Source organism: Phacochoerus africanus, chromosome 3 (genome assembly GCF_016906955.1).
Source record: "Phacochoerus africanus isolate WHEZ1 chromosome 3, ROS_Pafr_v1, whole genome shotgun sequence".
In the NCBI taxonomy this organism is placed as follows: Eukaryota; Metazoa; Chordata; class Mammalia; order Artiodactyla; family Suidae; genus Phacochoerus; species Phacochoerus africanus.
The window spans coordinates 23,449,976-23,465,770 of NC_062546.1; the positions used below are offsets into that span (position 1 = coordinate 23,449,976).

Genomic DNA, 15,795 nt, shown 5'->3' on the forward strand with positions numbered 1-15,795 from the left:
CACAGATGGAAGCCTGAGCCGCAGGGAGGAGGCTGGCCCAGAAGCAGAATTGGGTCCAGACCCCTGTACTCCTGGCAGCATGGTCCTAGGTGAAGGACCATTTTTCTGCCTCCCAAGTTCCAGTGGCTACGTCTATGCTGCTCCAGGCTGTGGGCATGTGTCTCCCAGGAGCCCCACTGTCTGAACATGCAGGGCAGGAAGGCATGCTTTCGGGGTCAGCCTCAACTACACAGAGCGAGCGGCATGCTGGACGGGCGCCGAGCATGGACCCCGCACACTGATGGACGTGAGCCCCCAGCTCAAAGACGACACACGGAGAAGGGAGCCAAGCAGCACTGACCGATGTGGGCAGCGTTATTGCCGACCAGGAATTTGTCCCTGGACTTCCCCTCCGCACTGCTCCATGCTCACCTTCCTCTTCTCGGGGGTCTCCACCAGCTGCCAGCTGTTGGCCTTGAGGTGGTAGAGTTCATCAAACTTCATGCTGATGTCCTCGATGGACAGCTGTAGCAGGTCCCAGAACCCTGCCAGGTCCTGGGCTGTCGGACGTGGGTTGGCGTCAGGGTTCTGTGGGACAGATGAGGATCAGCGGGGCAAGCAGGGCAGAGGCTTGTCCTGCAGCCCATCTCAAGTACGGTCTCCTAGCCCTGCCAGCCCGGTGAGGGTCTCCTGAGGCTAGGTCTTGCTCTCCTGTTCCCAGGGTCAGGTCAGCGTCTGTATGAGTGAACGAAGCTGGCTCCTGAACACTGCTGGCCCTGAGGGTGGAGACCTTGGGGCGAAAGAGACAGTCCCATCATAAGAGGGGGTTCTGTACACACATGGGAACTGAGGCCTTTGCTGAGTCCACTCCTGTAGGGCTACCCGGGGCAAGGCCCTCACGGCCTTAACGTCCGCTGTGCTCATTTTACAGGGAGGCGGCGGCGGTGGGGAGAAGCAGGCCACTCCAAGGTGGGTCTGAGTACAGACTCCACGTGCTTTTCCTCCCATCTTCTGTTCTCTGACGACACATCCCTCATCATGCCTTCCCCAGCGAACCCCCGAGTCCCTTCAAGTCCTAGAGACAAGCACGTGCCATTGTCTTCCACCCCTGGGAGGACACTACCCCCCGCCAGATGGAAAGAGGCTTCCAGAGGCAAAGCTGCCCGCCTAACAGGTGAGGGTGAAGGAGAGGAAACCCCCAAAGCCTGCTGGTGGTATTTCTTTAGTTCTTACCTTGACTGTCTTCTTAGATATTGAGTATGTTGTATATAAATAAATCAGTGCTAACTCATTTTTAACTTTGATGTGGTTGTTTTTAACACAGAGTTCACTTTTCTATTTCAGAAAGTATTAGAGATCTGATTCCTGGCTCTTTTCTTGTGCTAGGCACTCACACACACATGCCACTGTCATCTTTCCAGTGCCACGAGGAGGCAGCACCTTCTCCATGTTAGGGAGGAGGTCGCAGAGGCTTGGAGGCCGATCCAAGCGTGTGGCTGGAAGAGCTGCTGTGGAGGAAGAAGAATCACACTCACCAAGTTTTGTTCACAAAGGCCCCGGAACTGCTGGAATTTCTGGGACATCAGCAGCTGGGCACTGCCCACAGCACTGAGGACTTTTCCTAAGACTGAGAAAGAGAAGGTAGAAAAAGACTGAGCAGAGCACAAGGGCTGCTGGGTGGAAGGCAGGATCGGGGTCGGGCTTTCCCTCTCCTCCCCACCTTAGGCTGCCAGTCACTCTGATGATGGCAGTCACTCTTTATTCAATTTATAATCCGCTCTCGTGACAAATGCAAACCGTACATATAAAGTGAACCCTGTCCCCTAGTTGCTAAGGCCATTTTATGGCAATAAATTTGGAAATTGAATTTAAATGGAAAAAATTTTCAGGAAAATGTAAATTACTATCATAGACTCAAGAAGAGATAGAAAATCTGATTAGACCAGTAACTGTTTTAAAAAGCTGAAGCAGGAATTAAAAATATTGCCCAGATAAAGGAGCCAGGCCTATGTAGTTTTACAGGTGTGGTTTTACAAAACTTCCAAGGGACGGATTATCCTTGTCCTGCATATCTGAATTCTTCTAGAGAGTAACTGAATATAGAAAATGACACAACTAATTTCAGGAACCCTGAGAGAAGACAGGACATGCCAAGAAGAGGGCACTTCCATTACAAACATAAATGTAAAAGTCTGAATTAAAAGCAAATAGAATCTGACAGAAGAGTTAACCATGACGTGTTTAACCCAGGAATACAAAGCCGAAACCTTGCAGTGTGATGTTCAGTTTTAAAGTGGTGGCAGAGATACAAAACTACTTCCTATCCCCTTAGAAATCACGGAGAAGCAAAACAGAGTAAATGAGAAATCAACATGGAAAATGGCTCTTGACAGAACTCTAGAGCACACTGTCTAAAGAAGGCTGAGGGCCACACAAGGATTCTTGGGGTTGAAGGGCTCACATAAAGGCGGCAGTTCTGAGTTCTCAAAAGCAGCATACCTTGAGAGGAGAAGCCAGTGATCTCTTATTTGGAAAAAAGGGGGTCTGCGTAGACTGCAGCAGGAGCGTCCCTGAACCTGAGGCAGCACCAAGGTGGGGAGGGGTGCAGGTGGACAGGGACACAGCCCTTGCATCGTAAGCAGCCCTGTAGCTGCCTGGGAAGAAAACAGGGCTGGAGAAGGCAACTTGCACCCATTACCGAGTCTTAGGAGTTCCTGCCGGCCCACAACACGGTCCTGGCTCCCCTCCCATAGTGGTCTATTCCAATAGCTCATCAAGGAAGAATTTCACCTCATTCAGAAATTAGTTATTAAAAAAGAACCAACATAGGAGCTAAACAGATATTACAGGAACAGCAAATGGCAGACGACCTGAGCTGATGAAGCCAGATTCTTAATCTGCTATGCCACAAGGGAATTCCAAAACATCTTAAATGAATAGCTAAGCTGCTGGGACTAAAATGACCCACCCCCACCCCCTGCCAAAAGCGGGCAGGTAGTGGGCATTTGTGCCTGGCTTGGTCTTATGCAGGATGGGAATAAAAGGAAAAGTCTCTCCTGAGAATTCCTAACCAAGGACTGCACTTAGATACTTAATGTTTAAGAAATAAAAGCAACTAGATATATTAAAAATATATATGAGACTACTTAAAGTGACTGAGAGACATGGAGGAGAAAGGGAGACTTAACATACATCTATTAGAATTTTTTTTTTTTTTTTTTTTTTTTGCCATTTCTTGGGCCGCTCTTGCGGCACATGGAGGTTCCCAGGCTAGGGGTCGAATTGGAGCCATAGCTGTCGGCCTATGCCAGAGACACAGCAATGTGGGATCTGAGCCGCATCTGCAACCTACACCACAGCTCACGGAAACGCCGGATCCTTAACCCACTGAGTGAGGCCAGGGATCGAACCCGAAACCTCATGGTTCCTGGTCGGATTCGTTAACCACTGAGCCACGACGGGAACTCCTATTAGAGTTCTAAAAGGACAGTGGAAGAAATCTGTTCAAAGAGATCATGATTTAGAATATGAATAGAGGAGCCATCCCAAATTCACTTTATGAAGCAAGATAACCTTGATACTAAAACAGGACAAGGACGAGAAAGGAAAATTACCAGCCAATTTCTAATGAACAAAGGCAACATTATTAGACCAGATATTAACAAAAGTCCAACAACGTACTTAAATAATGTAACTCAGCTGGATTTATTCTAGTGATATAAGACTGATTCAACATTAGAAAATTCTAATGACTTCTGGCTCTGGCTATGAAAAAACAGTTACTATGACAAACTGAACCCTCCTACCAAGAAAAGTTAAAAAACCCCGAAAATACCAAATATTAAAAAAAAAAACAACCTCGTTCAAGGCATTTTTTATATTACCAAAGCAAGGAGAACCTGAGAGACTAAGATTTCCATTAGAAGGGAAATGCTATTCAGGTGAGTGTGATATTCTGTACTGCCTTTTACTCCAAAGCACCTCCCAATTCTGTAAGCAGCATAAGGCTGAGGGGGCTTCTTAAGCCAGGCAGAAACCAGTGGTTAAGAGGCTGAGAAGCTGAGCAGAGCTTGTGGCAGTTTCAAGGGAACAGGGAGATGAAAACAAATGCAGAAAGGACTTGGGGGAAAGTGTATCAAGCTGAGCAAAGCTTCCAGGAAGTCTTGCCTTTTTTTTTTTTTTTTTTGGTCACCCCCATGACATGTAGAAGTTCCCAGGCCATGGACTGAACCTGAGCCATAGCAGTAACAATGCCAGGTCCTTAACCCACTGAGCTACCAGGGAACTCCTGGGGAAGTCTGGTCTTAAGATGTGAGAGAGACAAAAATTGGAGCTCAGTGTTTGCCAAGGAGGAGGGGCTTGGAAACATCCCAAGCTGTCACAAAACCTAGCTCTGAATCAGTTCAATCCCATATTAGATTCAGTTGGTCTGACCCTACTCTCATTGTCTGCAAGGAGCAAAAGGAAAGCCTTTCCTTAAGAACAAAATCAGGGAGTTCCCATCGTGGCTCAGCAGAAACAAATCTGACTAGCATCCATGAGGATGCAAGTTTGATCCCTGGCCTCGCTCAGTAGGTTAACGATCCAGTCTTGCCATGAGCTGTGGTGCAGGTCCAGATGCGACTCAGATCTGGTGTTGGTGTGACTGTGGCACAGGCCATCGGCTACAGTTCTAATCAGACCCCTTGGGAACCTCCATATGCCACAGGTTCGGCCCTAAAAAGCAAAAAACAAAACAAACAAAATCATCTGAGCCTCAAGTTATCTCTGTAGTTTTTCATGTACAGTTTCTCGCACTGAACAAAAATTGCCAAGCATGCCAGGAGGTAGAACCAAATGACTGCACACCAAAAGAGAAAAATCAGAAAATAGGAAAAGACCTACAGGGGATGATAGACATTAGAGTTATTGGACTGTTAATACGTCCAAGAAAATATATAAATATATAAAATTTACCACATTACAGACTGAAAAAGAGAAGCCATATGATTATCTAAATAGATAAACCAAATTCGATTAAATTCAACAATTTTCTTAACCAGAGTAAGTGTATCCACAACAGATTTAGAGTAAACGTCATACCCAACGGTATAATGTTAAAAGTAATTCCTTATTTACAAATAAAATAAGAATATAGCAAGATTTCTAGATCGAGCATTTCATTAACAATAAGCAGAAAATACAGTAACAAAAAATACCACTTATATACATCCCAAACTAAAATACGAATCTATCTCAGTGGTTAACGAATCCTACTAGGAACCATGAGGTTGCGGGTTCGATCCCTGCCCTTGCTCAGTGGGTTGAGGATCCGGCGTTGCCATGAGCTGTGGTGTAGGCTGCAGACACAGCTCAGATGTGGCATTGCTGTGGCTCTGGTGTAGGCCAGCGGCTACAGCTCTGATTAGACTCCTAGCCTGGGAACCTCCATATGCCGCAGAAGCGGCCCTAGAAATGGCAAAAAGACAAAATAAATACATAAAATAAAATACTAATCTAACAAATCTTTAAAAAATATCCAAAATTTAAACTTTTTTAAAAAATGAAGTATAGTTGATTTTCAATGTTACGTTAATTACTATATAGCAAAGTGATTCAGTTCTACATCTATATAATGTATGTACTTTTTCATGTTCTTTTCCATTATGGTTTATTACAGGATACAGAATATAGTTCTCTGTACTAGATAGTAAGACCTTGATGTTTATTTTATATATAGTAGTTTGTGTCTGCTAATCTCAAACCCCTAATTCTTCCCTCCCCTCCCTTTCCTGTTTAATAGCCATAAGTTTATTTTCTATATTTGTGAGTCTGCTTCTATTTTGTAAATAAGTTCATCATATCACATTTTAGATTCCACATATAAATGATACTTGTCTTTGGCTGACTTTCCTTGGTATGGTAAGTCCTAGGTCCATCCATGTTGCTGAAAATGGCATTGTCATTCTTTTTTATGGCTGAGTAGTATTCCACTGTATTTATACACCACATTTTCTTTATCCTTAATCTACTGTTAGACATTTAGGTTGCTTCCTTGTCTTGGCTATTTTAAATAGTGCTGCCATAAACATGGGGGAGGGTGAATGTATCTTTTTGAATTAGAATTTTCTCCAGATAGATGTCCAGGAGTGGGATTACTGGATTATATGGCAACTCTGCTTTTACTTTTTTTTTTTTGTCTTTTTAGGTCTGCACCTGTGGCATATGGAAGTTTCCAGGGTATGGGTCAAATCAAAGCTGCAGATGCTGGCCTACACCACAGCCACAGCAACACCAGATCCAAGCCACATCTGTCACCTACACCACAGCTTGTGGCAATGCCGGATCCTCATCTCACTGAGCAGGGCCAGGGATTGAACCCAAGTCCTCATGGATTCTAGTTGAGTTCATTATCACTGAGCCATAATGGGAACTCCTACTTTTGGTCTTTTAAGGAACTTCTATACCGTTTTCCATAGTGGCTGCACCAATTTATATTCCCACCAAAAATGTAAGCAGGTGCCTTTTTCTCCGAACCCTTTCCAGCATTTATTACTTATAGACTTTTCTGTCTTTTTAGAGCCACACCTGTGGTATATGGAGATTCCCAGGCTAGGGGTTGAATTGGAGCTGTAGCCGCCAGCCTACACCACAGCCACTGCCACGCCACACTGCAACTGTATCTGTGACCTACACCACACCTCACGACAACACCAGATCCTTAACCCACTGAACGCGGTCAGGGATTGAACCCACATCCTCATGGATATTATTCAAGTTCATTACTGCTGAGCCACAGTGGGAACTCCCTGGGCCAGGGATCAAAACTGTACCACAGAAGCAACCCAAGCCGTTGCAGTGACAACACTGGATCCTTAACCCACTGAGCTACAGGAAAACTCCTCATTGTAGCTTTGATTAAATATGTAAAACTTTTAGGTAGAAAATATAAAATTTAAATGAAGACACTAAATAAGACCTAAATAAATGAAAAGACATAATCATGTTCTTGGATAGAAAGGACTCACTCATAAACATGTCAATTTCCCACCAAACTAATCTACAGATTTAATATAATTCCAATCAGTGTCAACAGGGAACTTGAGAAGTTGAGTCTAAAACTTATATGGAGAAACAAAGACCCAGTATTAACCCCCCACTCATCTTTTTCTGGGGAGGCAGGGTGCAGGTGCCCTGCACCATACAGACTTCCCAGGCCAGGGATCAGATCTGAGCTGCAGTTGTGGTCTACACCACAGCTGTGGCAACACCAGATCCTTTAGGCCACTGTGCCAGGCCTAGGATTGAACATGCATCCTGGTGCTGCAGAGACACCATCGGTCCTACAGCACCACAGCAGGAGCTCCAACCAAGATGCTCTTGAAGAACAGGTTGAGGGAAGAGGTTGAGTTGTCAAGATTCATTATACAGTTCTAACAGTAAAGAAAGTTGGATTTGGGCCGAGGGATAGACTAATGAACAGAACAGAAAGCTTAGAAACAGATGAACACAGGAAACCTGATACTTGTCAGGTGTGTACTGCATATCAATAGAATAAGGACAAATAAGTTAATTATCCCATGAGAAAAAATTAACATAAAGCCTTATCTTACTCCATGCATACAAATTAGCAGAGAAATTAATTCCAAGGGATCAAAGACTTAAATGTTGAAGACAACTTGAAAGCTGTTGCAAGTAAACAGTAAAATATCTTTTTGACTGGATGGATTTCTTAAGATACAAAAAAAAAAAATAAACTGTAAAGGAAAGGGCTGATAAATTTACATTGAAATTAAAAACATCCATTCAAAAGATACCATATGGAAAATGAAAAAAATAAGTAGCAAACTGGGAGAAGATAGAATTGACAAAGGTTCCAGAATCTCGATATATAAAGATCACCTATGAGGCAATCAGAAGACACACAATAGAAAAATGAGCAGAAAACAAGCATTTTAGAGAGGAGGAGATATAAATGGCTAATACGTGAAACGATGTTCAATTGCATTAGTAACCAATGAAATGCAAATTATAATCACTATTTCATATCTGTAGCCTGGGAGAGGGGAAAAAAACCTCTTAACTCACTAGGTATAGGCAACGACGTAGAGCAATGGGTACTTTCCCATAGTGCTGAGGGAATAATAAATTGGTATAATCACTCTGGAGAGCCATCTGGCATTTCTTGTAACTCTGAACATGTGTTTACCCTATGACCCAAGCATTTCCCAGTATATACCTTACAGAACCCTCTTGCATATGTACCTGAGGAGACATGGTCAAATATGTTCACACTATCCCACAGTTTACATCAACTAAATCGTCTAAGACTAAATAATTTCTCCTTAAGATCAGGAATGACACAAAAACAAGTATGTTCCTGTTCCTGCCACATAAGTTAACTTTGTATTGGCACCAGGGCCATTAAGCAAAAAACACAATAAAAAGAACCCACGTTGGAGAGAAAAAAGTAAATAACGATCTCCACTCTCAGACTAAGTGATCTTGTATATAAAAAATTCTAAAGAATTCCTAAAAAACAATGAGGTTGCAAGATGAAGATCAATATACAAAAATCGACTATTTCTATATACTAACAATGAACATCTAAAAATAAAATTAACAATTTCTTCTACAATACCATCAAAAAGAATAAAATACTTAGGAATAAATTTAACAAAAGAAAGGTAAGACTGGAGTTCTCTCATGGTGTAGCAGGTTGAGGATCTAGCATTGTCACTGTAGCAGTTTGGGTCACAGCTTTAGCACAGGTTTGATCCCTAGCCTGGGAATTCTGATATGCCACAGGTGTGACCAAAAAAAAAAAAAGGAAAGAAAAGAAAGAGAGGGTTTTTACAATGAAACTTATAAAACATTACTGAAAGAAAATTTTTAAAACTTACTAATTAAGTGGGAACAATAACCCACATTCATGGACCAGAAGGCCTAAAAGTAAGATGGCAATACCCCTCAAAATGAATTACAGATTTTTCTTGTGTGTATCCCTTTGCCTTTTCTAGGGCCGCTCCCGTGGCATATGGAAGTTCCCAGGCCAGGGGTCTAATCGGAGCTGTAGCCGCTGGCCTACACCAGAGCCACAGCAATGCGGGATCTGAGCTGTGTCTGCAACCTACACCACATCTCACAACAATGCCGGATCCTTAACCCACTGAGCAAGGCCAGGAATCGAACACGCAACCTCATGGTTCCTAGTTGGATTCTTTAACCACCGAGCCACGACGGAAACTCCAAAATGAATTATAGATTTAACACAGATCTTTTTTTTTTTTTTTGTCTTTTTGTTGTTGTTATTGTTGTTGTTGTTGCTGCTATTTCTTGGGCCGCTCCCGCGGCATATGGAGGTTCCCAGGCTAGGAGTTGAATCGGAGCTGTAGCCACAGGCCTACGCCAGAGCCACAGCAACGCGGGATCCGAGCCGCGTCTGCAACCTACACCACAGCTCACGGCAACGCCGGATCGTTAACCCACTGAGCAAGGGCAGGGACCGAACCCGCAACCTCATGGTTCCTAGTCGGATTCGTTAACCATTGCACCACGACGGGAACTCCAATACAGATCTTAACAAAATAAAATCCCAGCTGCCTTCTTTTGCACAAACTGACAAGCTGATCTTAAAATTCACATGGAAATGTGAGAAGGAAGTATGTGCTTTAGAACTTCCTTCAGTGAGAACCTGAGAGCTGGCCATATACTTATTTTTTGTAAAACAAAGTTGGAGGACTCACACTTCCCAATTTCAAAACTTATTACAAAGCTACAGTAATCATGACAGTGTGGTACTGGCATAAGAATACACATGTCCATCAATGCAATGGAATAGATTCAAGCCCAGAAATAAGCCCTAACATTTACTGTCAACTGATTTTTGACAGGGGTACCAAGACCATTCAATCAGGAAAGAACAGGCACCCTAACAAAGACTGCTGGGACAACTGGATATCCAAGTATTAAAGAATGAAGGTGGACAATACCTCACACCATACATAAAACTAACTTGAAATGAATCACAGATTTAAATGTTAACAGCTAAAACTACAAAACTGTTAGAAGCAAACTGGAGTAAATCTTCATGACCCTGGACTAGCAATGACTTTGTAGATGTGACACCAAATCACACGCATCAAAAGAAAAAGTAAATCAGACTAAGATTAAACTTTTATGTTCCAAAGAATGCCTAATAGCCAGAAGGCAGAAACAGATGATGGTTAAGCAAAACGCAATATATGCGTACAGTGGAATATTATTCAGCAGTAAAAAGAAATGAAGTACAATAAGGATAAACTTCAAAAACATGCAAAGTGAAAGAAGCCAGACATAAAAGGTTACATTACTATAGGATCCCACTTATATGAAAGGTTCAGAATGGGCAGATCTGGAGAATAAAGCAGATGAGTGTTTTGGGGGAGGGAAAGACAATGATGGCTTAAATAGGTACAAGGTTTCTTTTTGGGGTGATTAACATGTAAAATTAGGTGGCAAGGATGGTTGTACAACTCTGATGATGTGAAAAACCATTGAATTGTATACTTTAAATGGGTTAATATTATGGTATCTAAATTATATCACAGTACTGTCATAAAAAATCATTCATGGGAATTCCAGCTGTGGCTCAGCAGTAACGAACCCAGCTAGCATCTATGAGGATGCAGGGTCAATCCCTGGCCCTGCTCGTGGGTTAAGGATCTGGCGTTGCCATGGGCTGTGTGCAGGTTGCAGATGCAGCTCGGATCTGGCGTGGCTGTGGCGTAGGCCGGCAGTTCTCTAGCCTGGGAACTTCCATATGCCACAGGTGTGGCCCTAAACAAACAAAAAAACAAACAAACAAATCGTTCACAACCGAAAACTAGAAATAATTCAGGCATCAGTGGAATTGATGAGAAATAGTATAGTCACACAGTGGACTATACATAATGAAAAGAATGAACTACACGTTAACATGGATCAATCTCAAAAACAAGGCTGAATGAAAAAGGCAAGCCTCAGAAGAATCATATACCGTGCTATTAATATAAATTTTGAAAACAGGTAAAAGTAATAAGCACTATATTCCTTAAGGTCAGACCTATATACTGTGTAAGGGTTACACCTATATACTGTGTAAGTATAAAGAAGAGCAAGGGTATAATTAACAGCAGATTCAGGACAGTGCTCACTGCTACGGTGGAAAGAAGGTGATGCATCACTGGATCCAAAGCTGCTGGTAACGTTCTGTTTAGTAAACGAGGTGGCACGTACGTCAATATTCTTTTTATTACTTTATTCTGTCTTCTCTTTGCATGGATATTTCACAATAAAGGTAAAGGTTAAGAAGAAGAATGAGAGCAAAATAAAAGTTTTCAGATAAATAAAAACAGAATTAATGCCAGCTCTGAGGTTCTGACTAAAGAAAGATCTAAAGGATGAACTCAGCAATGAAGAAAATAATCTGGGGAGTTCCCGTCACGGCGCAGTGGTTAACGAATCCGACTAGGAACCATGAGGTTGCAGGTTCGGTCCCTGCCCTTGCTCAGTGGGTTAACGATCCGGCATTGCCATGAGCTGTGGTATAAGCTGCAGACGCGGCTCGGATCCCGTGTTGCTGTGGCTCTGGCGTAGGCCCGTGGCTACAGCTCCGATTCGACCTCTAGCCTGCGAACCTCCATATGCCGCGGGAGCGGCCCAAGAAATAGCAAAAAAAAAAGACAAAAAAAAAAGAAAATAAGAAGGAAGATCTGAGATATTAAGAAGGAAGGGTGAGTAAAGAAAATAAGCATATAATTATTTTATGTATGTATTTAGATTTATCTATAATTATGTAATTGAAATTTACATAAGAATGATAATTTGTGGAGTTTTAAACATAAAACAATTAGATAAATCTTTTCTTTTCTTTTTATGGCCTCACCTGCAGCATATGGAAGATCCTACGCTAGGGGTTGAATCAGAGCTGCAGCTAATGGCCTAGACCACCACAACCCTGGATCCGAGCCACATCTGCAATCTGTGCCACAGCCTGCAGTGACACTGGACCCTTAACCCACTCAGTGAGGCCAGGGATCAAGCCTGCATCCTCACGGATACCAGTTGGGTTCATTACTGCTGAGCTACAATGGGAACGTCACAATGGAGTTCTTAATCCACTGAGCCACAATGGGACCTCCTAGATAAATCTTATTTTAAGGTTTTTGTGTTGTTTGGGAGAAAGGTAAAGATGTCGAGCAACTTAATGTTAAAATTTTCAGAGTTAAAAAAATAGCCAGTGGTCCCCAAGGCTTGTTTCACCTTCTCCCTCAGAAGTAAAACTTTTTTTTTTTTTGGCTGTGCCCAAGGCATATGAAAGCTCATGGGCCAGGGATCTAACCCATAGCACAGCAGTGACCTCAGCCACAGCAGTGACAATGCTGAGTCCTTAACCCATTGTGACAAAAGCAAACTCCCAAACCTTTTTTTTTCCCTTTATGTCAAATATCAACTTTGTTCAGGTGAAATAAAACACAGAAATTTCTAAGGCATAATCTGCATTTTCCAGGACAAAGTATTGTCAAGTGGAAAATATGAGGCATGGTATGCAAAGTATTAGAGCCACAGAACAAGTTACACTAGCATCCGGACTGGAATAAGGACTTCTGCTGTCAGTGTATGTCACATCTCTGTGATGTGCACACTCTCTCCGTCAAGCACAACACAGGCGTCTGAAAACAAGTGACTTGTGGGAACCTGCTCTTTCTAACGAGGCACATAGCAGCCCAGACTTAGGCATTTCCCAGGCTACCCTTGTCAAAGGGGTGGAAGTGCTATGTGGGGCTGGCTTGGCTCTTTTTTGCTACTAGTTCCTTTGCTGCTGGAATGCACTTGGGGTTCCGGAATCCAGGAGCCACTTTGAAAGATGAGACGATCTTGTGAATGGAGGCCAATTATGACATCAGACCTCAAGAAGAAAGAAGCCTGAGGCTCTAGCATTACTATCTCACTCTTGCTTGTGAGAGAAAGAGCCTTGTTCAAACCAATTTTTCTTTTTTTTTTTTTTTTAGTGTTATTTGTAGGTCAACGTAATCCCAATGAACACAGCCTCAAAATAGTGAAGGGAATGGAGAGAGAGGAGTGTTAATCCAAAAGAAGGCAAGAAGAGTGAAGAAAAGAGAAAGCTCAAGAAAGCAGAATAAGGACCATGAAATAACATGGTAGGAATAAATCCAAATACACAGAAATCCTGTTGTAAATGGACATTTTCTACGTCTGAAACAAAAATCAATAGACTGAACAAAACGCAAAATCCAGGTATATGCTGACTGTAAGAGACCTCATTATAAGGACAGTGAAAAGTAAAAAGTAAAAGGATGTAAAGAGGTGTATCAGACAAACACTAACCAAAGGAACGCTGGTGCCCCAATACTCACAACACCTAAATAAGACTTTAAGGCTAAACACAAATATACAGCTGGAAAAACAGCATAGATCACTAAACATTCGCCGGGAGTAGTACAATTCTAAACCTGATGCATCTAAGATACCTTCAAAGTAATATAAAGCAAAATTTGACAATTTTGAGGAGAAGTGGATAAACTCACAATTTTATACAAAGTGCTATGCTACACATTCCCTAAATGCAACACAATTAAATTATATTGACAACAGGGAGTTCCCGTCATGGCTCAGTGGTTTTGAACCCAACTAGCATCCATGAAGATGCCAGTTCAATCCCTGGCCTTGCTCAATGGGTTAGGGATCCACGTGGCTGTGAGCTGTGGTGTAGGTGGCAGACACGGCTCGGATCCCGAATTGCTGTGGCTGTGGCTTAGGCTGGCGGCTACAGCTCCGATTTGACTCCTAGCCTGGGAACCTCCATATGCCACCAGTGTGGCCCTAAAAGACAAACAACAACAACCACAAAAAATTATACTGACAACAAAATAAAAATAAGTTAATCTTTGGATTAGAACACCCTGCAGGTCTCCCCCTCCAGACTCATCTCGGTGGCCCTCCCACTTCCTCTCTGTACAGCCATCACTCTGCTTCTCTGCTCAGAGCTCCCCAAACAGTCTGCTTCCTTCTGTCACTGTGGAGCAACTCTCCATTCTCCACTTGGTCACCCCCTTTCTCTCCTGCATAACGACTCTGCCCTTTCCTACAAGGTCATCCTAAACAACACAGAAACATGCTCATGTCTAATTAAAAAGAAGAGAGAAACACTGGCTTTCTCCTTTAATCTTTATCCCTTCATTTCTCTGCTTCCTGTACAGAAAAATTCATCAATGGAGTTGTTTGTACTTGCGGTCTCGCAGTTACTCTACTTTCTCTTAGTCCTTTTCCAACCAGGCTGTGCCCCACCATCACCAAAACAGACTAACTCTTCAAGTCTATAAGGACCTCGCTTCTCTAAATCTGACCTGCTATGCTCGTCAGAAAAGCATCTGACACAGTTGATTCTTTGTGAGAATTCTCATCTCATTTTTTTAAAATTTAGGGCCACTTCTGGCAACATAGGGAAGTTCCCACGCTAGGGGTGAAATTGGAGCTGCAGCTGCCAGCCTACACCACAGGTCACAGCAACGACAGATCCTTAACCCACTGAGTGGGGCCAGGGATCGAACCTTCATGGATACTAGTGGGGTTCATTACTGCTGAGCCACAATGGGAACTCATTTCATTTTTTTTTCTTGTCTTTTTTTTTTTGCTATTTCTTGGGCCGCTCCCGCGGCATATGGAGGTTCCCAGGCTAGAGGTCAAATCGGAGCTGTAGCCACCGGCCTATGCCAGAGCCACAGCAACGCGGGATCCGAGCCGCGTCTGCAACCTACACCACAGCTCACGGCAACGCCGGATCGTTAACCCACTGAGCAAGGGCAGGGACCGAACCCGCAACCTCATGGTTCCTAGTCGGATTCATTAACCACTGCGCCACGACGGGAACTCCTCATTTCATTTTTTGACCTTAGTCTATACTCTGATGATTCCCAAATATAATCTCCAACCTGGACCTCTCTCCGGACTCATACACCCAACTGCTTGCTTGACTTCTCCACTCTGAGCCCTCACAAATGTATCAGTTTTAACGCATTCAAACCTGAACTTCTGACTTGTCCCCTGGTATCTACGCTAGCCTTCCCTGTGCAGGGGGCGATTCATTCCTTTCCATCACTCAGACTTCAAACCATTTCTGACTCCTTTTACTCTTACTTCATGTCCAATCTGTCAGGAAATCCTGTTCTACCTTCCAAATATACCCAGAATCTAACTTCTCCCTTAAATGCTTTGTGGCCACCACCATCTTCTCTTCCCCAGATTCTGTCACTTTCTTCTAACTCATCTCCCAGTTTCCACCTGTGCCCCTCCCTCCACTCTGGAACAGAGAAACCCAGATTAATCCTATAAAAAAGGAGGTCAAGTTGCCGCACTCAAAACTCTCCAATGAGTTTTCTGGGAGTCAAGGCCAGGCCTTTACTAATACCTGAGGCCCTCTGAGATCTGGGGTGCCACCACCTCTCTCCTGCTCACGGCTGCAGCTTCACTGGCCGCCTTCCCCAGGCCCAGGACACATCAAGCACTAGCCCAGACCTCCGACCTCCAGAGCTCTTAGGCTGCTTCTCTCTCCCTTCCTTTGGGTTTCTGCTCCAAGGTCCCCTTATCAGGGAGGGTTTCCCTGGCCAGGCTACATGGGACAGCAACATCGCCCCCAGCCACAGAGCACCCATCATCCTGCTCTTTCTGTGCTTTGTTTTCTCTACTGCTCGACTAACCATCCTGAATATTCTATACTTGCTTAGTTTCTATTTCTCCCCATGAGAATGTAGCTCCACTGGGGCAGGGACTTTGCGTTGTTTGGCTGCATCCCCAAAA

The 15,795-nt window shown here is 43.4% G+C and overlaps 1 protein-coding gene and 1 long non-coding RNA gene across 8 annotated transcripts in view; one reads left to right on the forward strand and one right to left on the reverse strand.

The window, feature by feature from the left end:
• Positions 1-1,521, forward strand: part of LOC125122623 (uncharacterized) — a 68,873-nt gene extending 67,352 nt beyond the window's left edge. For 2 of the 3 annotated variants that reach the window (XR_007133867.1, XR_007133864.1), the window contains one exon: positions 911-1,270. This is a non-coding gene — a long non-coding RNA (uncharacterized LOC125122623). Of the gene's footprint in view, positions 1-910; positions 1,271-1,365 lie in introns of those variants that run through there. The other variant, XR_007133865.1, reaches the window with a different exon arrangement.
• Positions 1-15,795, reverse strand: part of DLGAP4 (DLG associated protein 4) — a 147,378-nt gene that overhangs the window by 2,491 nt on the left and 129,092 nt on the right. For all 5 annotated transcript variants that reach the window (XM_047771157.1, XM_047771156.1, XM_047771159.1 and 2 more), the window contains 2 exons: positions 1,515-1,606; positions 412-567 (listed from right to left, as the gene is read on the reverse strand). In XM_047771157.1, the coding sequence (XP_047627113.1) occupies positions 412-567; positions 1,515-1,606 (248 nt within the window). The remainder of the gene's footprint in view (positions 1-411; positions 568-1,514; positions 1,607-15,795) is intronic.